At 44.2% G+C, this 25,628-nt stretch overlaps 1 protein-coding gene across 1 annotated transcript; it reads right to left on the reverse strand.

Moving 5' to 3' along the window:
* Positions 1 to 7,405: 7,405 nt before the first annotated feature.
* On the reverse strand, positions 7,406 to 25,366 carry umodl1 (uromodulin-like 1). The gene is made up of 16 exons (XM_024413069.1): positions 24,700 to 25,366; positions 24,227 to 24,391; positions 23,977 to 24,086; positions 23,678 to 23,864; positions 15,425 to 15,565; positions 14,935 to 15,330; positions 14,406 to 14,663; positions 13,137 to 13,249; positions 12,709 to 12,928; positions 12,298 to 12,435; positions 11,577 to 12,154; positions 11,092 to 11,252; positions 10,625 to 10,861; positions 10,292 to 10,451; positions 8,252 to 8,336; positions 7,406 to 8,089 (listed from the first exon to the last, which is right to left on the reverse strand). The coding sequence occupies exons 1-16, from the start codon at positions 24,926 to 24,928 to the stop codon at positions 7,902 to 7,904; spliced, it is 3,366 nt and encodes a 1,121-aa protein (XP_024268837.1). The 5' UTR covers positions 24,929 to 25,366; the 3' UTR covers positions 7,406 to 7,901.
* Between the last annotated feature and the right edge of the window lie 262 nt (positions 25,367 to 25,628).

The raw sequence follows: 25,628 nt of genomic DNA on the forward strand, positions 1-25,628 counted from the left end.
TGCTATCCCCCTATTCCTAAATCTGTATTAAAATCCCCCTATCACTAATTTCCTATTTGTGACACACAGGGCGTCAGACAGTCCACCATCTCCCTCCTGTCTGCCACCACCTGTGGCCCATACACCACCACTAATCTAAATTTACAATCCCTTATTGTGACATCCACCCCTATAACCCTCCCCTGCATTACCACAAAAGAATCCTCCACTTTTACCTCCCTGTGCCCACACAAAATCCCTACCCCGATGAGTGCACCCCCAATACCCCAAACCGACTCCCCCTTGTCCCACTCCCTCTTAAACTTACTAACATCCCCTCCATCCCTCAGGTGAACCTCCTGTAAAAAACAAAAATCAAACCCCACAACCTCCAAATAACTAAAAACCGCCCTCCTCTTAACAAAATCCCTTAAACCCCTTACATTTAAACTAACAAAAGTAAAATTAGATGCCATGAAAAAATAAAATAAAATCATGTAATACACTCAAATTCTAAACCCAGACAGAAAAAAACAAAAACAGGAGACTCACCCGATGCTCCCCTGCTCCATATCTACCGGTGAGAACACCATCTGTACTCCCGACATCCCCCCCTCTTCCTCCATCTCATCAACCCAGGATGCAGGAATAGTGTTTGGCTCCGGGGTGCCCTGCACCCTGGGTCTATCCCCACACTCCTCCCCCTCCCCAGTGCTGCAGCTGGTTTGGAAAAAAATCGGGGAGGCTGAGTCCCCAAACAAAAAAACTCCCCACCTCCTCCTGTACCCAGTCTTGAGTCTTGTTAGGTGTGTCCCCACCCAACAGAAGTTGAGGGCCTGGGGAAACCAGCAGCAACCCAGAGGTTTCTCCCACCCCCATCACTCTCTTGGCCATCCCCTCCCTCTCACTGTCGGCCAATCGCACCCTCCTCTTCATTCTCTTCTTTGGTGATGGCGGCAGTGGAGAGATACCACCCTCCCCCCCGCCAGCTCCTCCACCATACCCCTCATCTCTTCCACCAGGGCACTTTCCCCCCAGTCCACTTGCTCTTCCACCGTCTTCTTCTCCAACACTCCTCCATCGCTTTCTTCTCTCTCATGCTTCTCCACTCGGTTGCCTTCTTCCGCCGCTTTTCCTGGTTCTCCTACTCCCGTGCCTTCTGTTTCCTTCTCTCTTCCATCCGCCGCTTCTTGCTCCTCCTCCTTCCTTGCGGCCTTCCCCTCTGGACCTGTACTCTGGTCATGAGGCGTGCTTCCTTCCGCTCCTCTTCTTCCCCCATCCCCCGCTCCTGCTCCCCCACCAGCCGCAGACGCATATGACCTCTGACGAGCCGGGCACCCACGCCACAGGTGTGCAGACGAGCCACACCCGTGGCACGCCTTAGGCTTGTCACAATCCCTCGCCTCGTGTTCCTCAGATCCACAAAATCGGCATTTTCTTGTGCTGCACGAGGCGAATATGTGGCCGTAGGCCATACAGCGCCTGCAAAATGGGGGCTGACGTGCATAAAACAACGTCCCCCTGTCAGCCCCTAGGGAGAACATAGCAGGAGGATGGAGGTAGCCACCATGTCCCTTTGGGTCCTCCCTGAGGAGGGCCTGGAAGCCTCTCCTCCCATTCCAAAACCCAAGGGAGTCTTTGAGGTGCCTTGCTGAGGAGACGTTATCCATGTATCTCCCCAGAAAGGCCCTCACCTCTTCGTCCTTAACGTATGGGTTGTAAATGTTGACAGTTACAACCCTAAAGTTGTTCTTCGCCAGGCTTGTTATTTCATAGTGGCTCATCGGCCTCTCACCTCCCACTGCTCTTGCCCTTCTCAGGATATCATCGTGTTTCTCCTCTGTATATAGTGCCACGTCGTATGCTCCCTCCAACGAGTTGCCTTGGAAACAAAACACGTCCTTCACCGTCAGCTTTAGAATCCCCATCAATATTATCCTTCCAAAAGTTTCACGTCCTAAAGGCTCCAACTCCTTTTCCTTCCAAGCAAACCGAATCGTGTTGGCCAGCCCAATCCCAGGGACCGACCGTGTTGATGTATTTAGCACCATCTCCGCAAGGAGAATGGCGCTCGTTCTCTTCTCTTCCAAAACAAGGAAAAAATAAAAACCAAAGTGACTGAGCCTATTCTGTGACAACAAACACAGAGACAGGAACAATCACCCACAAACACACAGTGAAACCCGGGCTACCTAAATATGGTTCCCAATCAGAGACAACGATAATCACCTGACTCTGATTGAGAACCGCCTCAGGCAGCCATAGACTATGCTAGAACACCCCACTAAGCCACAATCCCAAAACCTACGAAAAACCCCCATACATAAACACAACACAAAATAAACCCATGTCACACCCTGGCCTGACCAAATAAATATAGAAAACACAAAAATACTAAGACCAGGGCGTGACATGTGTGAAGTGTGTAAACGCACTTCAAAATGAATATCAAGGTTGTCAGGCCGCCCTTTTGTGAAGCAGAAATGCTTTAGGACACATATTAATTTTTAATTTACTGTATGAGTTTCATTTTAGTCTAGTGAATATTTGTGTGATAATGCTATATAAACTCTTGTGTGAAGGGGGTTTTAGTTCTTGGCTGGAGCAGCTGTTTCTCTGTCACTCTTCATAATACTCTTCATTAAGTACCCCTCTCTCCTTTCTTTGATTATGGAGTAAAAGATGAGGAAAGAGTTAGTATTAAATAATAAGAATAATCAGTGTAGGCAACGAGACATCTGACTGTACAGATGTGCTCTGCTGCCTCCTCCTCAATGTGCCGCCCCAGAGGAGTAAACACACATGCATGCACACAAGACTTTGATGTGAAGCCTTCACATCTTCACATGATGCTACAAGGACTTGAGTTGCTCATCAGGATTGGAGGACTCGTATCTCTGAGGATGATTCTTCTCCTATAGACTGTGTCTCATCACACACAAGTCTCCTCCTACTACCTGTAAACATAGCTATTACAATTAATAATAGCTATGTCCAACTAGAATCTTGTTGCAAAGTTATTGTCGGTTATAACAATTAGAGGATATTTCAGTAATTTTCCATATAAAGCTGTTGTCTATAACAGGGACATGGACAGAGGAGAGATATGTTGTTGTTTTTTCAACCATCTACACACAATAGCCCTTAATGACAATTTTTAGAAATGTTAAAATGTATTGAAAATTAAATACAGAAATATCTCATTTACATAACTATTCACACCCCTGAGTCAATAATTTGTAGAAACACCTTTGGCAGTGATTACAGCTGTGAGTCTTTCTGGGTATCTAAGAGCTTTCCACACCGGGATTGTGCAACATTTGCCCATTATTATTTTCAAAATTCTTCAAACTCTGTCAAATCGGTTGTTGATCTTTGCTAGACAATCCTTTTCAGGTCTTGCCATATATTTTCAACTAGAGTTAAGTCAAAACTGTAGCTCAGCCACAGGTAGACATTCACTCTTCTTGGTAAGAAACTCCAGTGTATATTTGACCTTGTGTTTTAGGTTATTGTCCTGCTGAAACGTGAATTCATCTCCCAGTGTCTGTTGGAAAGTAGACTGAACCAGGTTTTCCTCTAGGACTTTGGCTGTGCTTAGCTCCGACATACACAACATAACCAAAAGTATGTGGAAGCCTTCTCCTCAAAAGTCTCATTCCAAAATCATGGGCATTAATATGGAATCGGTTCCCCCTTTGCTGCTAGAACAGCCTCCACTCTTCTGGAAAGGCTTTCCACTAGATGCTGAAACACTGCTGCGGGGACTTCCATTCAGCCACAAGAGCATTAGTGAGGTTGGGCAGTGATGTTGGGTGATTAGGCCCGGCTCGAAGTCAGTGTTCCAATTCATCACAAAGCAGTTCATTAGGGTTGAGGTCAGGGATCTGTGCAGGCCAGTCAATTTCTTCCACACCAATCTTGATAAACGGTTTCTGTATGGACTTCGCTTTGTGCACGGCGGAATTGTCATGCTGAAACAGGAAAGGGCTTTCCTCAAACTGTTACCACAAAGTTGGAAGCACAGAATCATTTGGAATGTCATTGTATGCTGTAGCATTAATATTTCCCTTCACTGGAACTAAGGGGCTGAGCCTGAACCATGAAAAACAGTCCCAGACCATTATTCCTCCTCCACCCAACTTTACAGTTGGCACTATGCATTGTGGCTGATAGCATTGTCCTGCCATCCGCTAAACCCAGAATCATCCGTCAGACTGCAAGATGGTGAAGTGTGATTCATCAATCCAGAGAATGCGTTTCCACTGCTCCAGTGGCAGCAAGCTTCACACCACTCCAGCCGACACATTGCACATGGTGGTTTTAAGCTTGTGTGTGGCTGCTCGGCCACGGACTCCCATTTCATGAAGCTCCCGATGAACAGCTCTTGTGCTGATGTTGCTTCCAGAGGCAGTTTAGAAATCGGTAGTGAGTGTTGCAACTGGGGACAGACGATTTTTACCCACTACGCGCTTCAGCACTCGGCGGTCCCGTTCTGTGAGCTTGTGTGGCCTACCAATTCACAGCTAACCCGTTGTTGCTCCTAGACATTTCCACTTCAAAATAACAGCACTTAGAGTTGCATACATTTGACAAACTGACATGTTGGAAAGGCGGCATCCTATGATGGTGCCAGCTCTTCAGTAAGGCCATTCTACTGCCAATGTTTGTCTATGGAGATTGCATTGCCGTGTGCTCCATTTTTACATCTGTCAGCAACGGGTGTGGCTGAAAATGTTTTGGAATGTTTTTATTCTCTACAGGCTTCCTTGTTTTCACTCTGTCAATTAGGTTAGTATTGTCGAGTAACTACAATCTTGTTGATCCATCTTCAGTTATCACAGCTATTAAACTCTAACACTGGCTTCATGATGAAAACTCTGACCGGTTGCCTTCCTCTCCGGCAACTGAGTTAGGAAGGACGCCTGTCTCTTTGTAGTGACTGGATGTACTGATACACCATCCAAAGTGTAATTAATAACTTCACCATCCGGAAAATAATATTCAATGTTAGCTTTTTTTTATTGTTACCCATCTACACATAGGTGCCCTTCTTTGTGAGGCATTGGAAACCCTCCCTGGTCTTTGTGGTTGAATCTGTGTTTGAAATTCACTGCTCAACTTAGGGACCTTTACAGATAATTGTATGTGTGGGGTACAGAGATGAGGTAGTCATTCAAAAAACATGTTAAACACTATTATTGCACACAGTGAGTCCATGCAAATTATTTTGACTTGTTAAGCCAATGTTTACTCGTGAACTTATTTAGACTTGCCATAGCAAAGGGATTGAATAGTTCTTGACTCCAGACATTTCAGCTTTTCATTTTTTATTAATTTGTACAAATTTTGAAAATAATATTTTCACTTTGACATTATGGGTTATTGTGTGTAGGCCAGTGACAAAAACATACATTTAATAGATTTTAAAATCAGGCTGTAACACAACAAAATGTGGAAAATGTGAAAGGGTGTGAATACTTTCTGAAGGCCCTATATATACACTGGCTGTATAAAACATAACGAACACTTGCTCTTTCCATGACAGACTGACGAGGTGAATCCAGGTGAACGCTATGATACCTTATTGATGTCACTTCAATCAGTGTAGATGAAGGGGAGGAGACAGGTTAGAGAAGGATTTATAAGCCTTTGAGACAATTAAGACATGGATTGTGTATGTGTGCCAATCAGAGGGTGAATGGATGAGAAACAATATTTAAGTATCTTTGACAAGGTGCTAGGCACACAGGGTTGAGTGTGTCAAGAATGGCAGCGCTGCTGTGTTTTTCATGCCCAACAGTTTCCTGTGTGTATCAAGAATGGTCCACCACCCAAAGAACATCCAGTCAACTTGACACAACTGTGGGAAGCATTGGAGTCAACATGGGCCAGCATCCCTGTGGAACGCTTTTGACACCTTGTAGAGTCCATGCCCAGACGAATTGAGGCTGTTCTGAGGGTAAAAGGGGGGGTGCAACTCAATATTAGGAAGGTGTTCCTAATATTTTGTACACTCAGTATATACTGTATATGCCATTTTAGCAGACTCTTTTATCCAAAGCAACTTACATTCATGCGTGCATACATTTTAAATATGGATGGCCCCGGGAATCAATCCCACAACCCTGGCAGTGCAAGCCTCTGCTAGACCAACTGAGCCATACAGGACCATGCAGTAATATGACCTCTTAAAGTAGTGAATGTCCTCACCTTCAGCGATAATTATGTAGTTGAGGTGCAAAGAGCATGCCCTGGCTGATTATGGTACATAAATGGACAATAGGCTTAAAGTAAGAGGAAGAGAGAAAATGAATTAGTAATAATCTGTGTGATTTCTGAGCACTGAGAAGGGACTGGTCTGAAAGCCCAGGGAGATGACTGAACACATAGACAGACAGACCGACTGCTAGGGTGATAAATGCTGTCTGTGCCTGTCCTATCTGCCACAGAGACGATACTTAACAATGGGGGTTCTTTGGAAATTCAGTACAGCTTTCTGTGTTTTCTTATTCACTCTGAATGTTATGGATGAACCAACACATCTGCCCACCATAAAAAAACTGTCCTGATATCCCTAACAAGGTAATCGAATGTGTTTAAAGCCAGAGTAATTGCTAAAGGAATCTCTAATTAGGTCATTAGATCAGGGGAAGAATGCATATAACAAAATTGCAGAGGTGGATCATTGGGAATCCAACCTAAGGCACTGACAATCATCCAATGAATTTGATTGAAGGAGGATGTTATTCTGGTGGGTACTGAATCTACAGTTCACTCAGCTTACAATGTGGGTATAACTGTAACAAACACCCCCGTGCACACTGAGGCTGCGCCAGAGGTGTTTCCATGGAAACAGATTGCCAGTAACGGGGGGCGGCTGTATGGGTTAATTGGGGGTGGGGTTTATAAGAGCCCACCTCAACACAGATGTTAACCCCCAGGTCTCCAGGGTACGCCTCTCAAAGAAACCAGCCTCTTGGTTACCATGTATCCCTCCACCGGACTCGCCTCTCAGAGAGAGAAAGACGTGTGTCACAAACAACCTACCTATCAGGATTATCAGCACTCATTAGCAGAAGGCTCAGCGGTTTGAACTGAACTAAAAGGAATTTGAGTAAAGTGGTGATTTATGAATGTAACCATATGTAATTAATATTGTCATAACACTGTAAAATCACATCTGTGTCCTATATGTAAAGGGGACATGTTTTTTTTTAGTTTTTTTTTTTACAGTGGTTTCATGCAATGACCCAACAGTGTCCTCTAGTGTATGGATCATTACAGTACTTCTAAGATTGGATCACAAATTCAACATAAGTACTTATTGTATTTCACCTCATAAATAGCAACTGGGGAAATACTCTCTTCCTCTGCTACAAATGATCCAGTATACAATTCATTCCTTTTTATTACTATGGTTTTTATTAACATATTTTACATTTCATCAGGTCAATATTCCAGGAAGTGTTAGCTATTGATTGAATAAGACTTCAGGATATGCTGATAAAATAAATGCAATTTCCATCATTAAAAACGGTAGATTTTCTCAGTTATAGAAAAACATCTGTTAAAAATAAAATAAAGTGATTGTAGTATATATATTTGATAAATACAATTTCCTATACAAATCTGATCTTAACTAGACTGTTACAAATCTGGTAAATGGTGCCTTTTAAACACGAACATACCGTATACATGTATCAATGTTGAAATAATTGAAGTGACGATGTTATTCAAATGAATAATGAGTTGTGGCTTTTGATACACTTTTCTAATAATATATCTCTATTTCAATTAAACTATCTACAGTATATTGACACTTTCATTACACTGACGACTACACAACAGGCATTGCAGCTTGAATCCCAACTTTAATATCTCTTTAAGTTCTCTAAAACTACCCTAAAAGCATTCCAGTGCTAAGCATCAAAAACATGATAGGTAAAGTTCTCTTGCTTGGGTTTAAGGCTGAAGCTGTAGGTTCCAATTCGCTTCCTGTAGCAGAAGAACAAGGACGAGAGACTACCGACGAAGAGGAGGAACAGTCCTATTCCCAGTAAGACGTAGTCCACCAGACGAAGAGTAACAGAACTCTCTTTGATGGGAACTGCCAGAAAACATGTCAGAATACATTAACTCCCCAATATGTACATCTGATCATCATCATATACTGTATGTCATGGGCTATAAGTAGGACATTCTGGATATTTTGGATATTATCAGTAGCCTAGTCATTATTTGATGCAGTCACACTTTGAAGAGCATTTACCTTTGTGTGATCGAAGGAATGGTCCACAGGTTGCTTTTCCCATTCCGATTAGATTAGAGAATCTTTCTGTCCGTTCAATACAATCCTAACAAAAATTAATATATGGAAAGAGAACAGCATTGAACTAGTTAAACTTCTTCTCCTAGTAGAGAAGTTTTCAAAAGCCTCTAGGGTAGTCATACCAAAATGGTTGAACACAGTGGCTGAAATTAAACTGGAAATACCCGGAGCCGGACTCCAGCACCTATTAGGGGTGGCAGGTAGCCTAGTGGTTAGAGCGTTGGACTAGTAACCGAAAGGTTGCAAAATCGAATCCCCGAGCTCGAATCCCCAACCGGAAGGTTGCAAGATCGAATCCCTGAGCTGACAAGGTTCAAATCTGTCATTCTGCCCCTGAAGAAGGCAGTTAACCCACTGTTCCCAGGCCGTCATTGAAAATAAGAATTTGTTCTTAACTCACTTGCCTAGTTAAATAAAAGGTTGAAAAAATGGTTAAAGGCAGAGCCAGGTAGAGCAGAGCGCCAGCACCTTGGGTTAAAGGGAGATTCATGCAGAGCTGAGCTCCAGCACCATACGGGTTCAAAAAAGAGTAGGATAAAGTACACTGCTCAAAAAAATAAAGGGAACACTTAAACAACACAATGTAACTCCAAGTCAATCACACTTCTGTGAAATCAAATAGTCCACTTAGGAAGCAACACTGATTGACAAGGAATTTCACATGCTGTTGTGCAAATGGAATAGACAACAGGTGGAAATTATAGGCAATTAGCAAGACACCCCCACTAAAGGAGTGGTTCTGCAGGTGGTGACCACAGACCACTTCTCAGTTCCTATGCTTCCTGGCTGATGTTCTGGTCACTTTTGAATGCTGGCGGTGCTTTCACTCTAGTGGTAGCATGAGACGGAGTCTACAACCCACACAAGTGGCTCAGGTAGTGCAGCTCATCCAGGATGGCACATCAATGCGAGCTGTGGCAAGAAGGTTTGCTGTGTCTGTCAGCGTAGTGTCCAGAGCATGGAGGCGCTACCAGGAGACAGGCCAGTACATCAGGAGATGTGGAGGAGGCCGTAGGAGGGCAACAACCCAGCAGCAGCAGGGGTTGTGCTTACAGCCCAACACCGTGCAGGACGTTTGGCATTTGCTAGAGAACACCAAGATTGGCAAATTCGCCACTGGCGCCCTGTGCTCTTCACAGATGAAAGCAGTTTCACACTGAGAACATGTGACAGACGTGACAGTCTGGAGACGCCGTGGAGAACGTTCTGCTGCCTGCAACATCCTCCAGCATGACCGGTTTGGCGGTGGGTCAGTCATGGTGTGGGGTGGCATTTCTTTGGGGGGCCGCATTGCCCTCCATGTGCTCGCCAGAGGTAGCCTGACTGCCATTAGGTACCAAGATGAGTTCCTCAGACCTCTTGTGAGACCATATGCTGGTGCGGTTGGCCCTAGGTTCCTCCTAATGCAAGACAATGCTAGACCTCATGTGGCTGGAGCGTGTCAGCAGTTCCTGCAAGAGGAAGGCATTGATGCTATGGACTGGCCCGCCCGTTCCCCAGACCTGAATCCAATTGAGCACATCTGGGACACATCTGGGACATTACATCAAAGTTGGATCAGCCTGTAGTGTGGTTTTCCACTTTAATTTTGAGTGTGACTCCAAATCCAGACCTCCATGGGTTGATAAATTTGATTTGAATTGATCATTTTTGTGTGATTTTGTTGTCAGCACATTCAGCTATGTAAAGAAAAAAGTATTTAATAAGAATATTTCATTCATTCAGATCTAGGATGTGTTATTTTAGTGTTCCCTTAATTTTTTTGAGCACTGTATTAATCCTAACCCTAGAATAATAATACATTGTACTCACAGCAGTAAGCCTAACTCTAACCCTAATTTTGGCATAACCCTTATATTCAACCCGCCAGGACTTCCCCAGTTCCCAATTGAACCCCTGATTGAACAGTAAATCTAGACATCAATATACATACTGTATACTTGAATAGTCCAGTATGAATAAAGATGGACAGATACTCACAGGCTGGCAGGTGCCTGAGCCAGTCTCAATACAGATATGAATCTGGCAGTGCAAGTAGATGACATTGAGGTTGACGTAGGAGAAGATGCGAAGGGACAGGCGAGACTTGCTGGAGTTGCCGTTCTCCAAGACTGTGGTGTATGTGTTGACGAGGGGACAGCTGATGAGAAAAGAGAGACAGATAACTAGCAGAAAGCTTAGATAGTACCTAAACACATCTGAATCTTCAGGAACATTTCCATTCTATTCTGTTCTATTCCATGCCACTTAAGGAAAACCTAGCATCTAAACTAACTATGATATGGCAACATAAAAATAAATTGTAGAACAGACCTGTTTTCCAGGAACAAGTAAATTGTTGGTTCCAAAGGGTTGCTGCTCTGGGTGGCCCAGCACTTGTTGATGACCACTTTGATCTGGTCAACTGTGGAGTTGACGCTGACCTCGACCACAACTTCCTCCTCGGGAGATAGGCTGTAGTTCTGAGGGAGAGGGGACATTCCATTCAGGAGCTGAACCGTCACATGGAAAGTCCCTGAGCCCATGACGACATCTTTAATCATGTCATACCTGTCAACAAAATATATCATGAATAAGATATTTTGTAACAGCATGCTGAATATGTCATAGTTCATAGATACTGCATTACTATATGTCAATCAGAGAGACATTTCAAGCCTTTATTGAGTAGAGTTATGTGTAATCAGTTTCAGTCTAGCTGAGCAGTGACTTGTGGGTGTATAATGGTGGTGACCATAGTGACGGTAGATAAAGTCACCATGGCGCCTGGCACAGCGTACCCTGTGGGGTCATAACCCGCAGAGATGAGGATGCTCCTCCCAAAGGTACACATGATGGGGACCTCCAGTCGTACTGTAGGAACTCTTGTTTTGCTGTCGGGCAGGCTCTGGAGATCCATGGAATTGAACAGAGTCGTCTGAGCAGTGTAATGAGTGCTATTCTGAAATACAAAAGTTAACATGGGTATGGGAAAGTTATTTTACTTTCTAACAGACCATGAGGACAGTTCAATCTAGTTTGGTCATCAAACATCTGCACCTACAAGAGACCATGTTCATAGGCTGTTCACAGGCATATTTTTTGTTGTTGTTGCATGTTTAGACTAAATAAGGACATTTAAACCTGTAAAATACAGGTCTGTTATGTACTGTACATTACAGAATAGCCTTTAATTTACCCAAAACACACCAGAGACGCTCGTTGTGACACAAAGGGGCAACAGTTATCCTCCTCTAGCCACTGACTCACAAATGTACTGACTCACATATAAGAGTTGTGTGTTACACTGGTCCCAAGCCACCGTCAGCTGGACATGGCTGCTGTTCGCTTCGTTCACGCCACACTCCTGTCTCCCCAGGTAGAGGGAAGAGTCCCCGATGTGCCTCGCCTCCAGGAAGTCCCTCGCAACTGTCACGATGATATAGCTGGCCCTGCACTCCACAGAGATGCCCCTCGTATAAGAAACCAGAATAGCCGGAGATGTAGGAGTCTTAGGCTGCAGACTCGTTGTGATGAGACCGCTGGTCACAGTGGTGGTCATTGCTGTAGGAACGTCAGTGGTGGTTGTGGTTGGAACTGGGGTCATGGTTGTGATTAGAATTGGAGTAGCGGTTGAAACAGTGTTGTTGATTCTAACGACATTGTTGGTTGTAACTTGTGTGTTGATTGTAGTTGTACTTTTATTGTTGGATGTGATTGAGGTTGGATTGTAGGTTGTAGTGGTTGAAACTATATTGTTGGTTGTAACCAGAGTGTTGGTTGTGGTTGTGATTGTAGCTGGAGCTGTGGTCGTCTGGACAGGTGTCGTGATGGGCATTGTAGGTAGGGTTGTGGTCAAAGGTGCTGCAAGGCAAAAACATGAAAATTACAGGTTGAACTGTAGTGAACTGATTAGGCAATGAAGCCCAAAGTACTCTACTATCTCCAAATACCTATGAATTAAGACTATCAAACTAAAGTGAAAGAAAGGATTCTCTATTGTCTACCTGAACAGCCCCGTCCTGGCCTGGAGGGGTTGGAGTCAGTGAATCCGTCCAGACAGAGACAGCTGTAGGAGCCCCAGGTGTTAGTGCACTGGGCCCATGGGGAGCAGTCCATGTCCCCTGTACTGCACTCATCATCATCTGTTAGAGACAAAAACAAAAATAGAACTGGCATTGAAAATCAGGTTAACAGTTGATGCAGATTTGTATCACAAAATGTGCCCTACATCTAATACTCACAGAGAGTTACCTTCTTTCATATTTAACCTACAGTATATTTCATCAGGAAGTTCTATTGATACAAATAATAGTTTTCAAGAAGGCCAATTTAAGACCTAGCACATTATCTTGTGCACATTCCTTTTATCAAAAGCAAAGTATTCTTACAAATGTAAAAGGTCAAGACAGTGTTACCATCTATACGGGTGTTGTTGCTGTCAACAGTGTATCTGGAGCTGTTCTGTAGGGCCTGCATCAGAGCAGAGGACACCTTCAGGATGTCCTCGGACTGACTGGGTGTGAAGATGATGATGAAGTTCACTACTACACTTCCAGGAGTCAGGCCTCTGATCTGAACCCTCACATCTCCTGAGTTCACCAGGGCCAGGATATCAGGAGGGAGAGACTGGAGGATCTATGAGACAGTTAGCGGAGACAGGGTGTTTGTGTCAGTGTTGTTTGATAGAAACTACAACATTACAACATGTATGAACTACAACAACAACATGTAGGAACTACAAAACATGTGTAGGTGTCTTTACATCATTAATGTATTCCATGCTATTAGTGAGGACAATGACAACATTCAAAAAACATTTATCAAAGCATCCGTTGCCTTGTACCTCTTCCTCAATACTACGACTGAGATTCTGATACTCCAGGCTAGTGGAGTACAGCAAGGCATCAGTGAACTGCACATTGGTCAGGCGAACTGTTGCTCGAAGTGTCTGTGCAGCTGTGGATGGGATACAATCATCCAGTCAATGCACTGCAGTAACTAGAAAAGCAGTGGTGTAAAATACTTAAATAAAAATACTTTAAAGTACTATTAAGTAGTTTTTTGGGTTTTTATTTTTACTTCACTACATTCCAAAAGAAAATGATGTACTTTTTACTCCATACATTTTCCCTGACACCCAAAAGTACCCATTACATTTTGAATGCTTAGCAGGACAGGGTCCAATTCACACACCTATCAAGAGAGCATCTGTCACGATCGTCATAAAAAGGAGACCAAAGCACAGCGTGATTAGAATACATTCTTATTTTAATGAATGAAGACCACGAAGAACAAAAACAATACAACAAACTTGACGCTATGACAACAAGCGCAGACACGGGCAACTACACATAGACAATAACCCACGAAATACCCAAAGCAGATGGCTGCCTAAATATGGTTCCCAATCAGAGACAACGATAAACATCTGCCTCTAATTGAGAACCAATCTAGGCAACCATAGACATACATAAACACCTAGATGGTAAACAACCCCATAAACCTACAAAAAACCCTAGACAGTACCAAAACACATACATCACCCATGTCACACCCTGACCTAACCAAAATATGTGAAGAAAATGAAGAATACTCAGGTCAGGGCGTGACAGCATCCCTGATCATCCCTACTGCCTACGATCTGGCGGACTGTCTGAGTGTTAGAGTGTGCCGCTGGATATCCGTAAATAAAAAACAAGACAATGGTGCCGTCTGGTTTGCTTAATATAAGGAATTTGAAATCATTTATACTTTTACTTTTGATACTTAAGTATGTTTTAGCAATTACATGTACTTTTGATACTTAAGTATATTTAAAACCAAATAACTTTAGACTCTTACTCAACGAGTATTTTACTGGGGGACTTTCACTCTTACTTGAGTCATTTTCTATTAAGGTTTCTTTACTTTTACTCAAGTATGACATTTGGGTAGTTTTTCCACCACTGTAGAAAAGTTTAATATCTGCTATAGGAGTCAGCATTTTTGCTGTGCCAGTGTGTAATGAATAAAGTGCACAGCATCAGTTAGGAGAACACAACCCTCATAACAATTCAAGTTTGAGCATATTACAGTTAGTTGATCTGTCGAACATCCTGCACATGGTACTAACCAGTCTTAACCAGCACCAGCAGGCTGGCCCAATGGCTCCCACAGGCACAAGGAGTGACAGTGACGTTGTAGAGAACCCCAGGTTGCAGCCCTGTCACCTCCCAGACTGACAGCTTTGTCTCCCAGCGTCCCTTGACCTCTGACCCCTCCTTCAACACCACGAGGAAGCTGAGCCCGCTCTGGGATTGGCCAGTCCAGGACAGGCAGAAAGAGAAGCCAGTAACGTTGGAGGCCTGCAAGTTGGTGGTGGGGGTTGGGTCTGGGGGAGAGGGGAGAAGGGAATCAGTAGTCAATCTCACCTTCTATGAAATATTACAGCATCTGAGCTGCTTTGAAATTAGTTGTGATTTTGTTAAGTGTTCAATTTCTTAAAACTATTAGATTAAAGTGGAGCACTTTGGAAAATATTATCCAAACAGCCTCAAGGGCTTTGAGAAACAGCAGGGGAGTCATTGGGGGAAACTGATATTGGAGACAAGAAATTGTCACAGTTATACACTGTATAAAGAGAGTTTTATTGATTTACATACGGCATGTGGATGGTGATAGTGAGGATACACTCAGGTACATGTCCTCCACAGTAGGTCCCATGCTGGTTTGGGGCATAGAGGTGGAGAGGGGCAGGGTAGGAGTGTTGGTGTTAGTGGTATGCTGCAGTGAGGTGGAACTACTCCAGGATGTGAGAGCTGGTCTGGTCTCAGACCTGTTGGAGCTGGCCATAGCTAGGTCATGTGTGGTAACAGGCATATGGGTGGAGCTCAGCATCATGCCTCTGTCTGTGGTTGTAGCTACGGCTGCTGGGTTATCAATAAAGCTGGAGTCCCATGACTGATAACTGGTGCTGTTGGGTGGCAACTCTGTTGCATTGGCCCACCAAAACATATGAGTGGCATTACTGGGCAGGGCTGAGGTCACAAGGTCAGAAGCTGAAAGGAGAACAAATAGGTTGAGTTAAACATTTTGATTTTGACATTCATTTAGTATAACCCAGAGTTAGTATACACCACTCTCTGTTCTTACCTTGGCAGTCTACCCCAGTGTTGTTGGGGTTCAGATCAGTGAATCCAGGATGACAGGTGCAGCTGTAGGAGCCCTCTGTGTTGGCACAGTCTGCCTGACGTGAGCAGCTGCTGAGAGCGGCATAGGTACACTCATCTATATCTGAAAGGACAGCAGCATAATGTGTGTTATAAATAAAAAATAAACGTCCTCTCACTGTCAACTGCGTTTATTTTCAGCAAACTTAAACATGTGTAAATATTTGTATGAACATAAGATTCAACAACTGAGACAAACTGAACAAGTTCCACAGACATGTGACTAACAGAAATTGAATAATGTGTCCCTGAACAAAGGGGGGGTCCAAATCAAAAGTACCATTCAGTATCTGGTGTGGCCACCAGCTGCATTAAGTACTGCAGTGAATCTCCTCCTCATGGACTGTACCAGATTTGCCAGTTCTTGCTGTGAGATGTTACCCCACTCTTCCACCAAGGCACCTGCAAGTTCCCAGACATTTCTTGGGGGAATGGCCCTAGCCCTCACCCTCCAATCCAACAGGTCCCAGACGTGGTCAATGGGATTGAGATCCGGGCTCTTCGCAGGCCATGGCAGAACACTGACATACCTGTCTTGCAGGAAATCACGCACAGAACGATCAGTATGGCTGGTGGCATTGTCAAGCTGGAGGGTCATGTCAGGATGAGCCTGCAGGAAGGGTACCACATGAGGGAGGAGGATATCTTCCCTGTAACGCACAGTGTTGAGATTGCCTGCAATGACAACAAGCTCATTCCGATGATGCTGTGACACACAGCCCCAGACCAATCAATCCCGCTCCAGAGTACAGGCATCGGTGTAACCCTTATTCCTTCGACGATAAACGCGAATCCGACCATCACCCCTGGTGAGACAAAACCGCGACTCGTCAGTGAAGAGCACTTTTTGTCAGTCCTGGCTGGTCCAGCGACGGTGGGTTTGTGCCCATAGGCGACGTTGTTGCTCATGATGTCTGGTGAGGACCTGCCTTACAACAGGCCTACGAGCCCTCAGTCCAACCTCTCTCAGCCTATTGCGGACAGTCTGAGCACTGATGGAGGGATTGTGCGTTCCTGGTGTAACTCGGGCAGTTGTTGTTGCCATCCTGACGTGTCCCGCAGGTGTGGTGTTCGGATGTACCGATCCTGTGCAGGTGTTGCTACACATGGTCTGCCACTGCGAGGACAATCAGCTGTCCATCCTGTTTCCCTGTAGCACTGTCTTACAGTACAGACATGACAATTTATTGCCCTGACCACATCTGCAGTCCTCATGCCTCCTTGCGGCATGCCTAAGGCACATTCACGCAGATGAGCAGGGACCCTGGGCATCTTTCTTTTGGTGTTTTTCAGAATCAGTAGAATGGCCTCTTTAGTGTTCTAAGTTTTCATAACTGTGACCTTAATTGCCTACCGCCTGTAAGCTGTTAGTGTCTTAACGACCGTTCCACAGGTGCATGTTCATTACAGTTTTTTACAATCACTTTGGCACTAATTTCGGAACCTTGATGTCATTTTTCAAAACTCTAGACACAAAACTCACAACCAATGATCAAAATGCAAATTTTTCAAAACTCTTAACACTTTTTCCAATTGCTTGGATACAATACACATAAAGCTAAGATCATTTGTTCATTGAACTAAAATCACTTGTTCAAAATGACACAACCTAACATCAAAGTATTACCACTTCAAAATGTAATTCACACATTATATCTGAGTTGACTGTCTATTCATTTAATTACAATGATCTAACTATCAATTGATACAACTGCTCAAAATGATAAGTAACTGTTGCGTTACTCTTAATGCATAGTTTTATGGGAACTGACAAACAATATTCCATGTTTAGATCATGAAAGTTTCAGGATAACGAGATCCATTGACTCCAATTACCGTGGAACATGAACCAATTGGACTACATTATTTATGGATGTAATATTTCATCATCATTCTTTATCAGACACTGTTTCTATGGTCCCATATATCAATTTTCCAGACCATGTTTTCAGATTTGGCATTACTGTACACTCACTACACTTTATTAGGTGCACCTATCTAGTACTGGGTAGGACCCTCTTTTGCCTCCACAACAGCCTGAATTATTCACGGTGTTGTACGTTAAGAGATGCCCTTCTGCACACCACTGTTTTAAACAGTGAGCATTTGTGGCCTTTCTGTTAGCTTGAATGAGTCTGGACATCCTCTTCTCTCATTAACAAGGTGGTTTTGCCCACAGAGCTGCAGCTCACTGAATGTGTTTTGTTTATCGCACCATTCTCTGTAACCTCTAGAGACTGTAGTGCGTAAAAATCCCTGGAAGGCAGCTGTTTCTGAGATGCTGGAATCACCATGTGTGCCATCAACAATCATACCACGGTCAAAGTTGCTTAGATTACGCATCTTGCCCGTTCTAATTTTTGGTCTAACAACATCATAATCTCTCTACTCTATGTACTGAAAACAAGACTCCCTAAATTTTATCAGCATATTGATTGCGCAACCAGGGGTGGAAAGACCCTGGATCATTGTTACTCTAACTTCCGCGACGCATACAAGGCCCTGCCCCGCCCCCTTTCGGAAAAGCTGACCACGACTCCATTTTGTTGATCCCTGCCTACAGACAGAAACTAAAACAAGAAGCTCCCACGCTGAGGTCTGTCCAACGCTGGTCCGACCAAGCTGACTCCACACTCCAAGACTGCTTCCATCACGTGGACTGGGAGATGTTTCGTATTGCGTCAGACAACAACATTGACGAATACGCTGATACGGTGTGCGAGTTCATTAGAACGTGCGTTGAAGATGTCGTTCCCATAGCAACGATTAAAACATTCCCTAACCAGAAACCGTGGATTGATGGCAGCATTCGTGTGAAACTGAAGGCACGAACCACTGCTTTTAATCAGGGCAAGGTGTCTGGTAACATGACTGAATACAAACAGTGCAACTATTCCCTCCGCAAGGCTATCAAACAAGCTAAGCGCCAGTACAGAGACAAAGTAGAATCTCAATTCAACGGCTCAGACACAAGAGGTATGTGGCAGGGTCTACAGTCAATCACGGACTACAGGAAGAAACCCAGCCCAGTCACGGACCAGGATGTCTTGCTCCCAGGCAGACTAAATAACTTTTTGCCCGCTTTGAGGACAATACAGTGCCACTGACACGGCCTGCAACGGAATCATGCGGTCTCTCCTTCACTGCAGCCGAAGTGAGTAAGACATTTAAACGTGTTAACCCTCGCAAGGCTGCAGGCCCAGACGGCATCCCCAGCCGCGCCCTCAGAGCATGCGCAGACCAGCTGGCCGGTGTGTTTACGGACATATTCAACCAATCCCTATACCAGTCTGCTGTTCCCACATGCTTCAAGAGGGCCACCATTGTTCCTGTTCCCAAGAAAGCTAAGGTAACTGAGCTAAACGACTACCGCCCGTAGCACTCACATCCGTCATCATGAAGTGCTTTGAGAGACTAGTCAAGGACCATATCACCTCCACCCTACCTGACACCCTTGACCCACTCCAATTTGCTTACCGCCCAAATAGGTCCACAGACGATGCAATCTCAACCACACTGCACACTGCCCTAACCCATCTGGACAAGAGGAATACCTATGTGAGAATGCTGTTCATCGACTACAGCTCGGCATTCAACACCATAGTACCCTCCAAGCTCGTCATCAAGCTCGAGACCCTGGGTCTCGACCCCGCCCTGTGCAACTGGGTACTGGACTTCCTGACGGGCCGCCCCCAGGTGGTGAGGGTAGGCAACAACATCTCCTCCCCGCTGATCCTCAACACTGGGGCCCCACAAGGGTGCGTTCTGAGCCCCCTCCTGTACTCCCTGTTCACCCACGACTGCGTGGCCATGCACGCCTCCAACTCAATCATCAAGTTTGCGGACGACACAACAGTGGTAGGCTTGATTACCAACAACGACGAGACGGCCTACAGGGAGGAGGTGAGGGCCCTCGGAGTGTGGTGTCAGGAAAATAACCTCACACTCAACGTCAACAAAACTAAGGAGATGATTGTGGACTTCAGGAAACAGCAGAGGGAACACCCCCATCCACATCGATGGAACAGTAGTGGAGAGGGTAGCAAGTTTTAAGTTCCTCGGCATACACATCACAGACAAACTGAATTGGTCCACTCACACAGACAGCATCGTGAGGAAGGCGCAGCAGCGCCTCTTCAACCTCAGGAGGCTGAAGAAATTCGGCTTGTCACCAAAAGCACTCACAAACTTCTACAGATGCACAATCGAGAGCATCCTGGCGGGCTGTATCACCGCCTGGTATGGCAACTGCACCGCCCTCAACCGTAAGGCTCTCCAGAGGGTAGTGAGGTCTGCACAACGCATCACCGGGGGCAAACTACCTGCCCTCCAGGACACCTACACCACCCGATGCTACAGGAAGGCCATAAAGATCATCAAGGACATCAACCACCGAGCCACTGCCTGTTCACCCCGCTGTCATCCAGAAGGCGAGGTCAGTACAGGTGCATCAAAGCTGGGACCGAGAGACTGAAAAACAGCTTCTATCTCAAGGCCATCAGACTGTTAAACAGCCACCACTAACATTGAGTGGCTACTGCCAACACACTGTCAATGACACTGACTCTACTCCAGCCACTTTAATCATGGGAATTGATGGGAAATGATGTAAATATATCACTAGCCACTTTAAACAATGCTACCTTATATAATGTTACTTACCCTACATTGTTCATCTCATATGCATACGTTGATACTGTACTCTATATCATCGACTGCATCCTCATGTAATACATGTATCACTAGCCACTTTAACTATGCCACTTGGTTTACATACTTATCTCATATGTATATACTGTACTCGATATCATCTACTGTATCTTGCCTATGCTGCTCTGTACCATCACTCATTCATATATCCTTATGTACATATTCTTTATCCCCTTACACTGTGTATAAGACAGTAGTTTTTTTGGAATTGTTAGTTAGATTACTTGCTCGTTATTACTGCATTGTCGGAACTAGAAGCACAAGCATTTCGCTACACTCGCATTAACATCTGCTAACCATTGTATGTGACAAATAAAATTTGATTTGATTTGATTTGATTTACTCTATATATTGAGTTGCAGGCAGCCACATGATTTGCTGTTCTACTCTAACTGTCCTTGATGAGCTAAATCAGGTCTGTAGAGCTGATGGCATGACCCATGTCATTGTGTGGGATACTGTCAGGTTCCACCATGCTCAAATGGTGCAAGCATGGTTTCAGGCCCATCCACAATTTACCACCCTGTGCTTACCCCATACTCTCCTTTCCTTAACCCGATTGAGGAATTTTTCTCCACATGGAGGTGGAAGGTATATGATAGGCGCCCTCACGAACAAGCCGCCCTTCTCCAGGCCATGGATGACGCATGTAATGACGTCACGGCAGACCAGTGTCAGGCCTGGATTCGCCATGCCCGAAGATTCTTCCCAAGATGTTTGGCTAATGAAAACATCCATTGTGACGTGGATGAGAACCTGTGGCCAAATCCCCAAGACAGGGTTGATGGAAATATAGAAGTACAGTAATCAATATTTTGTTTTGCTTTTTACAGTAAGCCAGGTGAGGAACACTGCAGTGATGTTTTACAGTAAGCCAGGTGAGGAACACTGCAGTTGACCTTTAACTGTTTTTTCTTTTTTTGTAGCTAATTATTTTTGCTTTGATTCAAAGAAACCTATGTTGTGATTTTATTGTATTTCATCAATAAATTTCATATTTTGTTCAATGATTCCACTGTCTGTAGTATTCTCTCTACTAGTCCTTTTACAGTGATGTATTTACGTGTAGTAGCATAATGAAACATGTATCACATATTTTGTACTACAATATTTAATGATTGTACGAACAACTACACAGTGAAACTATCGGTATCTCGTGTGTGGGTGATCTAAATGAATGTTCCTATGGTATTTCATGATAAATTAGTTATTTGAACCAATGATTCTGCAGGTGCAAGGTTTCTTTAACGATATGAATGCACAATGCAATGTTTTGAACTTTGGACAGCCTGTGTTACAATTGATGACCGTTTTGAGTTTTGTGTCTAGAGTTTTGAAAAAGTGATTGTTAAAAACTGTAATTGTTTAATGGTTCATTGAACAAGCATGGAAAACATTGTTTAAACCCTTTACAATTAAGATATGTGAAGTTCTTTGGATTTTTACTCATTATCTTTGAAAGACAGGGTTTATGTAGACACTGTGTATATCTACAGGATATATAATACACTGCGCAAAAAAATAAAGGGAACACTTAAACAACACAATGTAACTCCAAGTCAATCACACTTCTGTGAAATCAAAAAGTCCACTTAGGAAGTAAAACTGATTGACAAGGAATTTCACATGCTGTTGTGCAAATGGAATAGAAAACAGGTGGAAATTATAGGCAATTAGCAAGACACCCCCAATAAAGGAGTGGTTCTGCAGGTGGTGACCACAGACCACTTCTCAGTTCCTATGCTTCCTGGCTGATGTTTTGGTCACTTTTTAATGCTGGCGGTGCTTTCACTCTAGTGGTAGCATGAGACGGAGTCTACAACCCACACAAGTGGCTCAGGTAGTGCAGCTCATCCAGAATGGCACATCAATGCGAGCTGTGGCAAGAAGGTTTGCTGTGTCTGTCAGCGTAGTGTCCAGAGCATGGAGGCACTACCAGGAGACAGGCCAGTACATCAGGAGACGTGGAGGAGGCCTTAGGAGGGCAACAACCCAGCAGCAGGACCGCTACCTCCGCCTTTGTGCAAGGAGGAGCACTGCCAGAGCCCTGGAAAATGACCTCCAGCAGGCCACAAATGTGCGTGTGTCTGCTCAAAGGGTCAGAAACAGACTCCATGAGGGTTGTATGAGGGCCCGAAGTCCACAGGTGGGGGTTGTGCTTACAGACCAACACCGTGCAGGACGTTTGGCATTTGCCAGAGAACACCAAGATTGGCAAATTCGCCACTTGCGTCCTGTGCTCTTCACAGATGAAAGCAGGTTCACACTGAGCACGTGACAGACGTGACAGAGTCTGTAGACACCGTGGAGAACGTTCTGCTGCCTGCAACATCCTCCAGCATGACCGGTTTGGCGGTGGGTCAGTCATGGTGTGGGGTGGCATTTCTTTGGGGGGCCGCACAGCCCTCCATGTGCTCGCCAGAGGTAGCCTGACTGCCATTAGGTACCGAGATGAGATCCTCAGACCCCTTGTGAGACCATATGCTGGTGCGGTTGACCCTGGGTTCCTCCTAATGCAAGACAATGGTAGACCTCATGTGGCTGGAGTGTGTCAGCAGTTCCTGCAAGAGGAAGGCATTGATGCTATGGACTGGCCCGCCCGTTCCCCAGGCCTGAATCCAATTGAGCACATCTGGGACATCATGTCTCGCTCCATCCACCAACAGACTCATCAGGAGCATGCCCAGGCGTTGTAGGGAGGTCATACAGGCACGTGGAGGCCACACACACTACTGAGCCTCATTTTGACTTGTTTTAAGGGCATTACATCAAAGTTGGATCAGCCTGTAGTGTGGTTTTCCACTTTAATTTTGAGTGTGACTCCAAATCCAGACCTCCATGGGTTGATAAATTTGATTTCCATTGATAATTTGTGTGATTTTGTTGTCAGCACATTCAACTATGTAAATAAAAAAGTATTTAATAAGAATATTTCATTCATTCAGATCTAGGATGTGTTATTTTAGTGTTCCCTTTATTTTTTTGAGCAGTGTATATTCCCTTGAATGAATGTGTGTGCGTGCATGATTGTGCGCATGCGTGTTCATGTGTGTGTTCATGTGTGCGAGTATGTGTGCTTCTGTGCACATCTGTGTGTGTTTTTGTGAGTGTATGATTGTGTGTTTCCACTGTTGTGGTGTGTGTTTATCAGAGTGTGTGTCAATGACACGTTTTTAATTTCCAGAGGAAACATGTCACAGATGAGTGTGAAGGGGAAATGGAAGCAGAGTGGGACACCGTGGTGTTACTGAGTCAGCACAGTGTTCTCAGTAACACGAGTATAACTCCAACACAGACTACATAATCATAGCCACCAGAAAACACAACAAAGTCGATAGACAGATGTTACAGTATTTCTGGTATATGGTGCTCACTTACATTAGCTAGAGATATTTATGGCCCTGGATGTTACCCACTACAAAAGCCTTGTATTTACACCCCACAGTGCAGTACTGTATCCTCTTACCTTCAACTGACACAGAGGTGACTTCTTCAATGTGTTTGAGAAGAAGGTGCAGTTTTGTGGTCATGTTGGACAAGGACAGAGTTTCAGGGGAACCAATCAGCATAGATGAAGCGGTTCTGAATGGCCCTATAGGCCAGGAGCTGATGTAGTATACAGAGATGTCAGGGGAGTCCAGGGCTCCGGTCACCTATAAGGCAATACAGAATGGTCAATACATACTGGGCACACACAGTGAGAAATGTAGGGACAATATAATGGACCATCGTGAGAAAAACATAGGGAGAGATACAGTAGCCTACCACAGAGTGCAAAAGCCTTGTGTGGTTCATGATTCCCCCATCCATGGATATCAGCTGCTGGTAATCTGTCTTCACGGTCACAGTGACGTTGAAGCAACAGCCTCTATTGCCTGAGTGAAATAATAATGAATAACGGTTTGCAATATGATTTTATGTGCCGTGATGTTTACACAATTGCAGTTATTATACAATTTAAAACATACATCTTGAATCACTTCAACAATAAAGTTGATCTAGGATCTGTTCTCACCTGTATGTTGAGGGTTGGTGCAAAAAGAGAGGCCCTCTCTCTGGCAGCACTTTTGCCACCCTGGACAGTCTGAGTCCCATTCACACCCTGTATTCCTGGGTGTGTCCTCTACACCCTTGGGGCAGGAGCCTGGTTTGGCAGTGAACTCTCCACTTCTGTTCATAGCTTAATCAATGAGAGAAACAGAAATAGAGAGAGTATCATATCAAATGTTTACAAAGAGCACTGTAAATAGCAAACTACGAACTGTATTCTTGGTCGACAGCCCCATCTATTGATCTTTGTTAGATACTTCATAAAAAGGGGTCTCCGTGACTACAGGTCCTGCTTGTTGTAGGGCAGGGTGCTGATGTAAATTGTGAAAATTAGTAAACGGTTAAATGTGTTCTTTACACATAGATACTTCTGTGTGCTCCTAAATATACTTTGTTTTCATGATGAACAAGTCCTAAAATTTAAGCTGGAACACTCACGTAAAGCACAGTAGCTGCTCACTTGTTCATAGCCTTCACAGCACCTCATAACCTCCTCGGTGACATTCATGTACTCAGTCCAATAGGCTGTTTTGTAAAGAGTGACCACACACGTCTTCCAGGGTAGCCATCCGCCACACGACCTCCGGTCCCTGTAGGAGGTCTTATAGGACCACATTTTACTCACCACCGTGCTCTCATGTCCAGTACACAGGTGGTAGCTGGACATAGACAGGTCATATCCTGAAATAAAGAAATACTTAAGTTATATAGTATCTAATGGAGACAATGCTGTTCTTTATGTTTGCAGAATGTAAGACAAATGGGAAGGGAATTCCAAACAACAGCTACAAATACATAATATTGGAAAATAAGTATTTGCAGATCAATGTTGCATAAATAACAGGATATATGAACACAAACACATAACAAAAGGTATTAATTTCCACAACAGCCAGCATTCATATAGGGCCAAGGAGTGCCCACAATATAAACGCACGTACAGTATGCTACATTTTATGGTTACACCTGGTTTTAGAAATGGAATCAAAACTGATTAGCAGATATCAGCCACCTGTCTCAACCTGTACAAAGAAAACATTAACAAAGATATCATGGAACATGGCAATAAACAGTAAAGCTTACACATGATAATATTATTGATTGTGTCATAACTTATTGTCCTACCTTTAAACAAAGTGCTGTGTCCCTTACAGAGGTCCAGAAGAGCCACGGCCAGACTGAGAGAGTACATCCAACTCATCTTGAATAAATGAAATACGCCACGTATTCAAAGACCATGCTGTACTACCATTTTCAGAGCTGAGCTTTTGGTAATGGAGTTTCTTTTCCCTCGTCGTCCACACACCCTGATATCCTCCACCCTTGCTCCCACAGTCCCCAGTGTAACATACTGCATGGCAATATCT

This window comes from Oncorhynchus tshawytscha, linkage group LG30, assembly GCF_018296145.1.
Source record: "Oncorhynchus tshawytscha isolate Ot180627B linkage group LG30, Otsh_v2.0, whole genome shotgun sequence".
Classification (NCBI taxonomy): domain Eukaryota; kingdom Metazoa; phylum Chordata; class Actinopteri; order Salmoniformes; family Salmonidae; genus Oncorhynchus; species Oncorhynchus tshawytscha.

Coding starts and splice junctions, on each gene's coding strand:
- umodl1 (XM_024413069.1), bottom strand. CDS start 24,928: ATGTCCAGCTACCACCTGTGTACTGGACATGAGAGCACGGTGGTGAGT. Junction 24,392..24,699: donor GAGCAGCTACTGTGCTTTAC/GTGAGTGTTCCA, acceptor TCATTGATTAAG/CTATGAACAGAAGTGGAGAG. Junction 15,331..15,424: donor CACTGGGGTAGACTGCCAAG/GTAAGAACAGAG, acceptor TTCTCCTTTCAG/CTTCTGACCTTGTGACCTCA.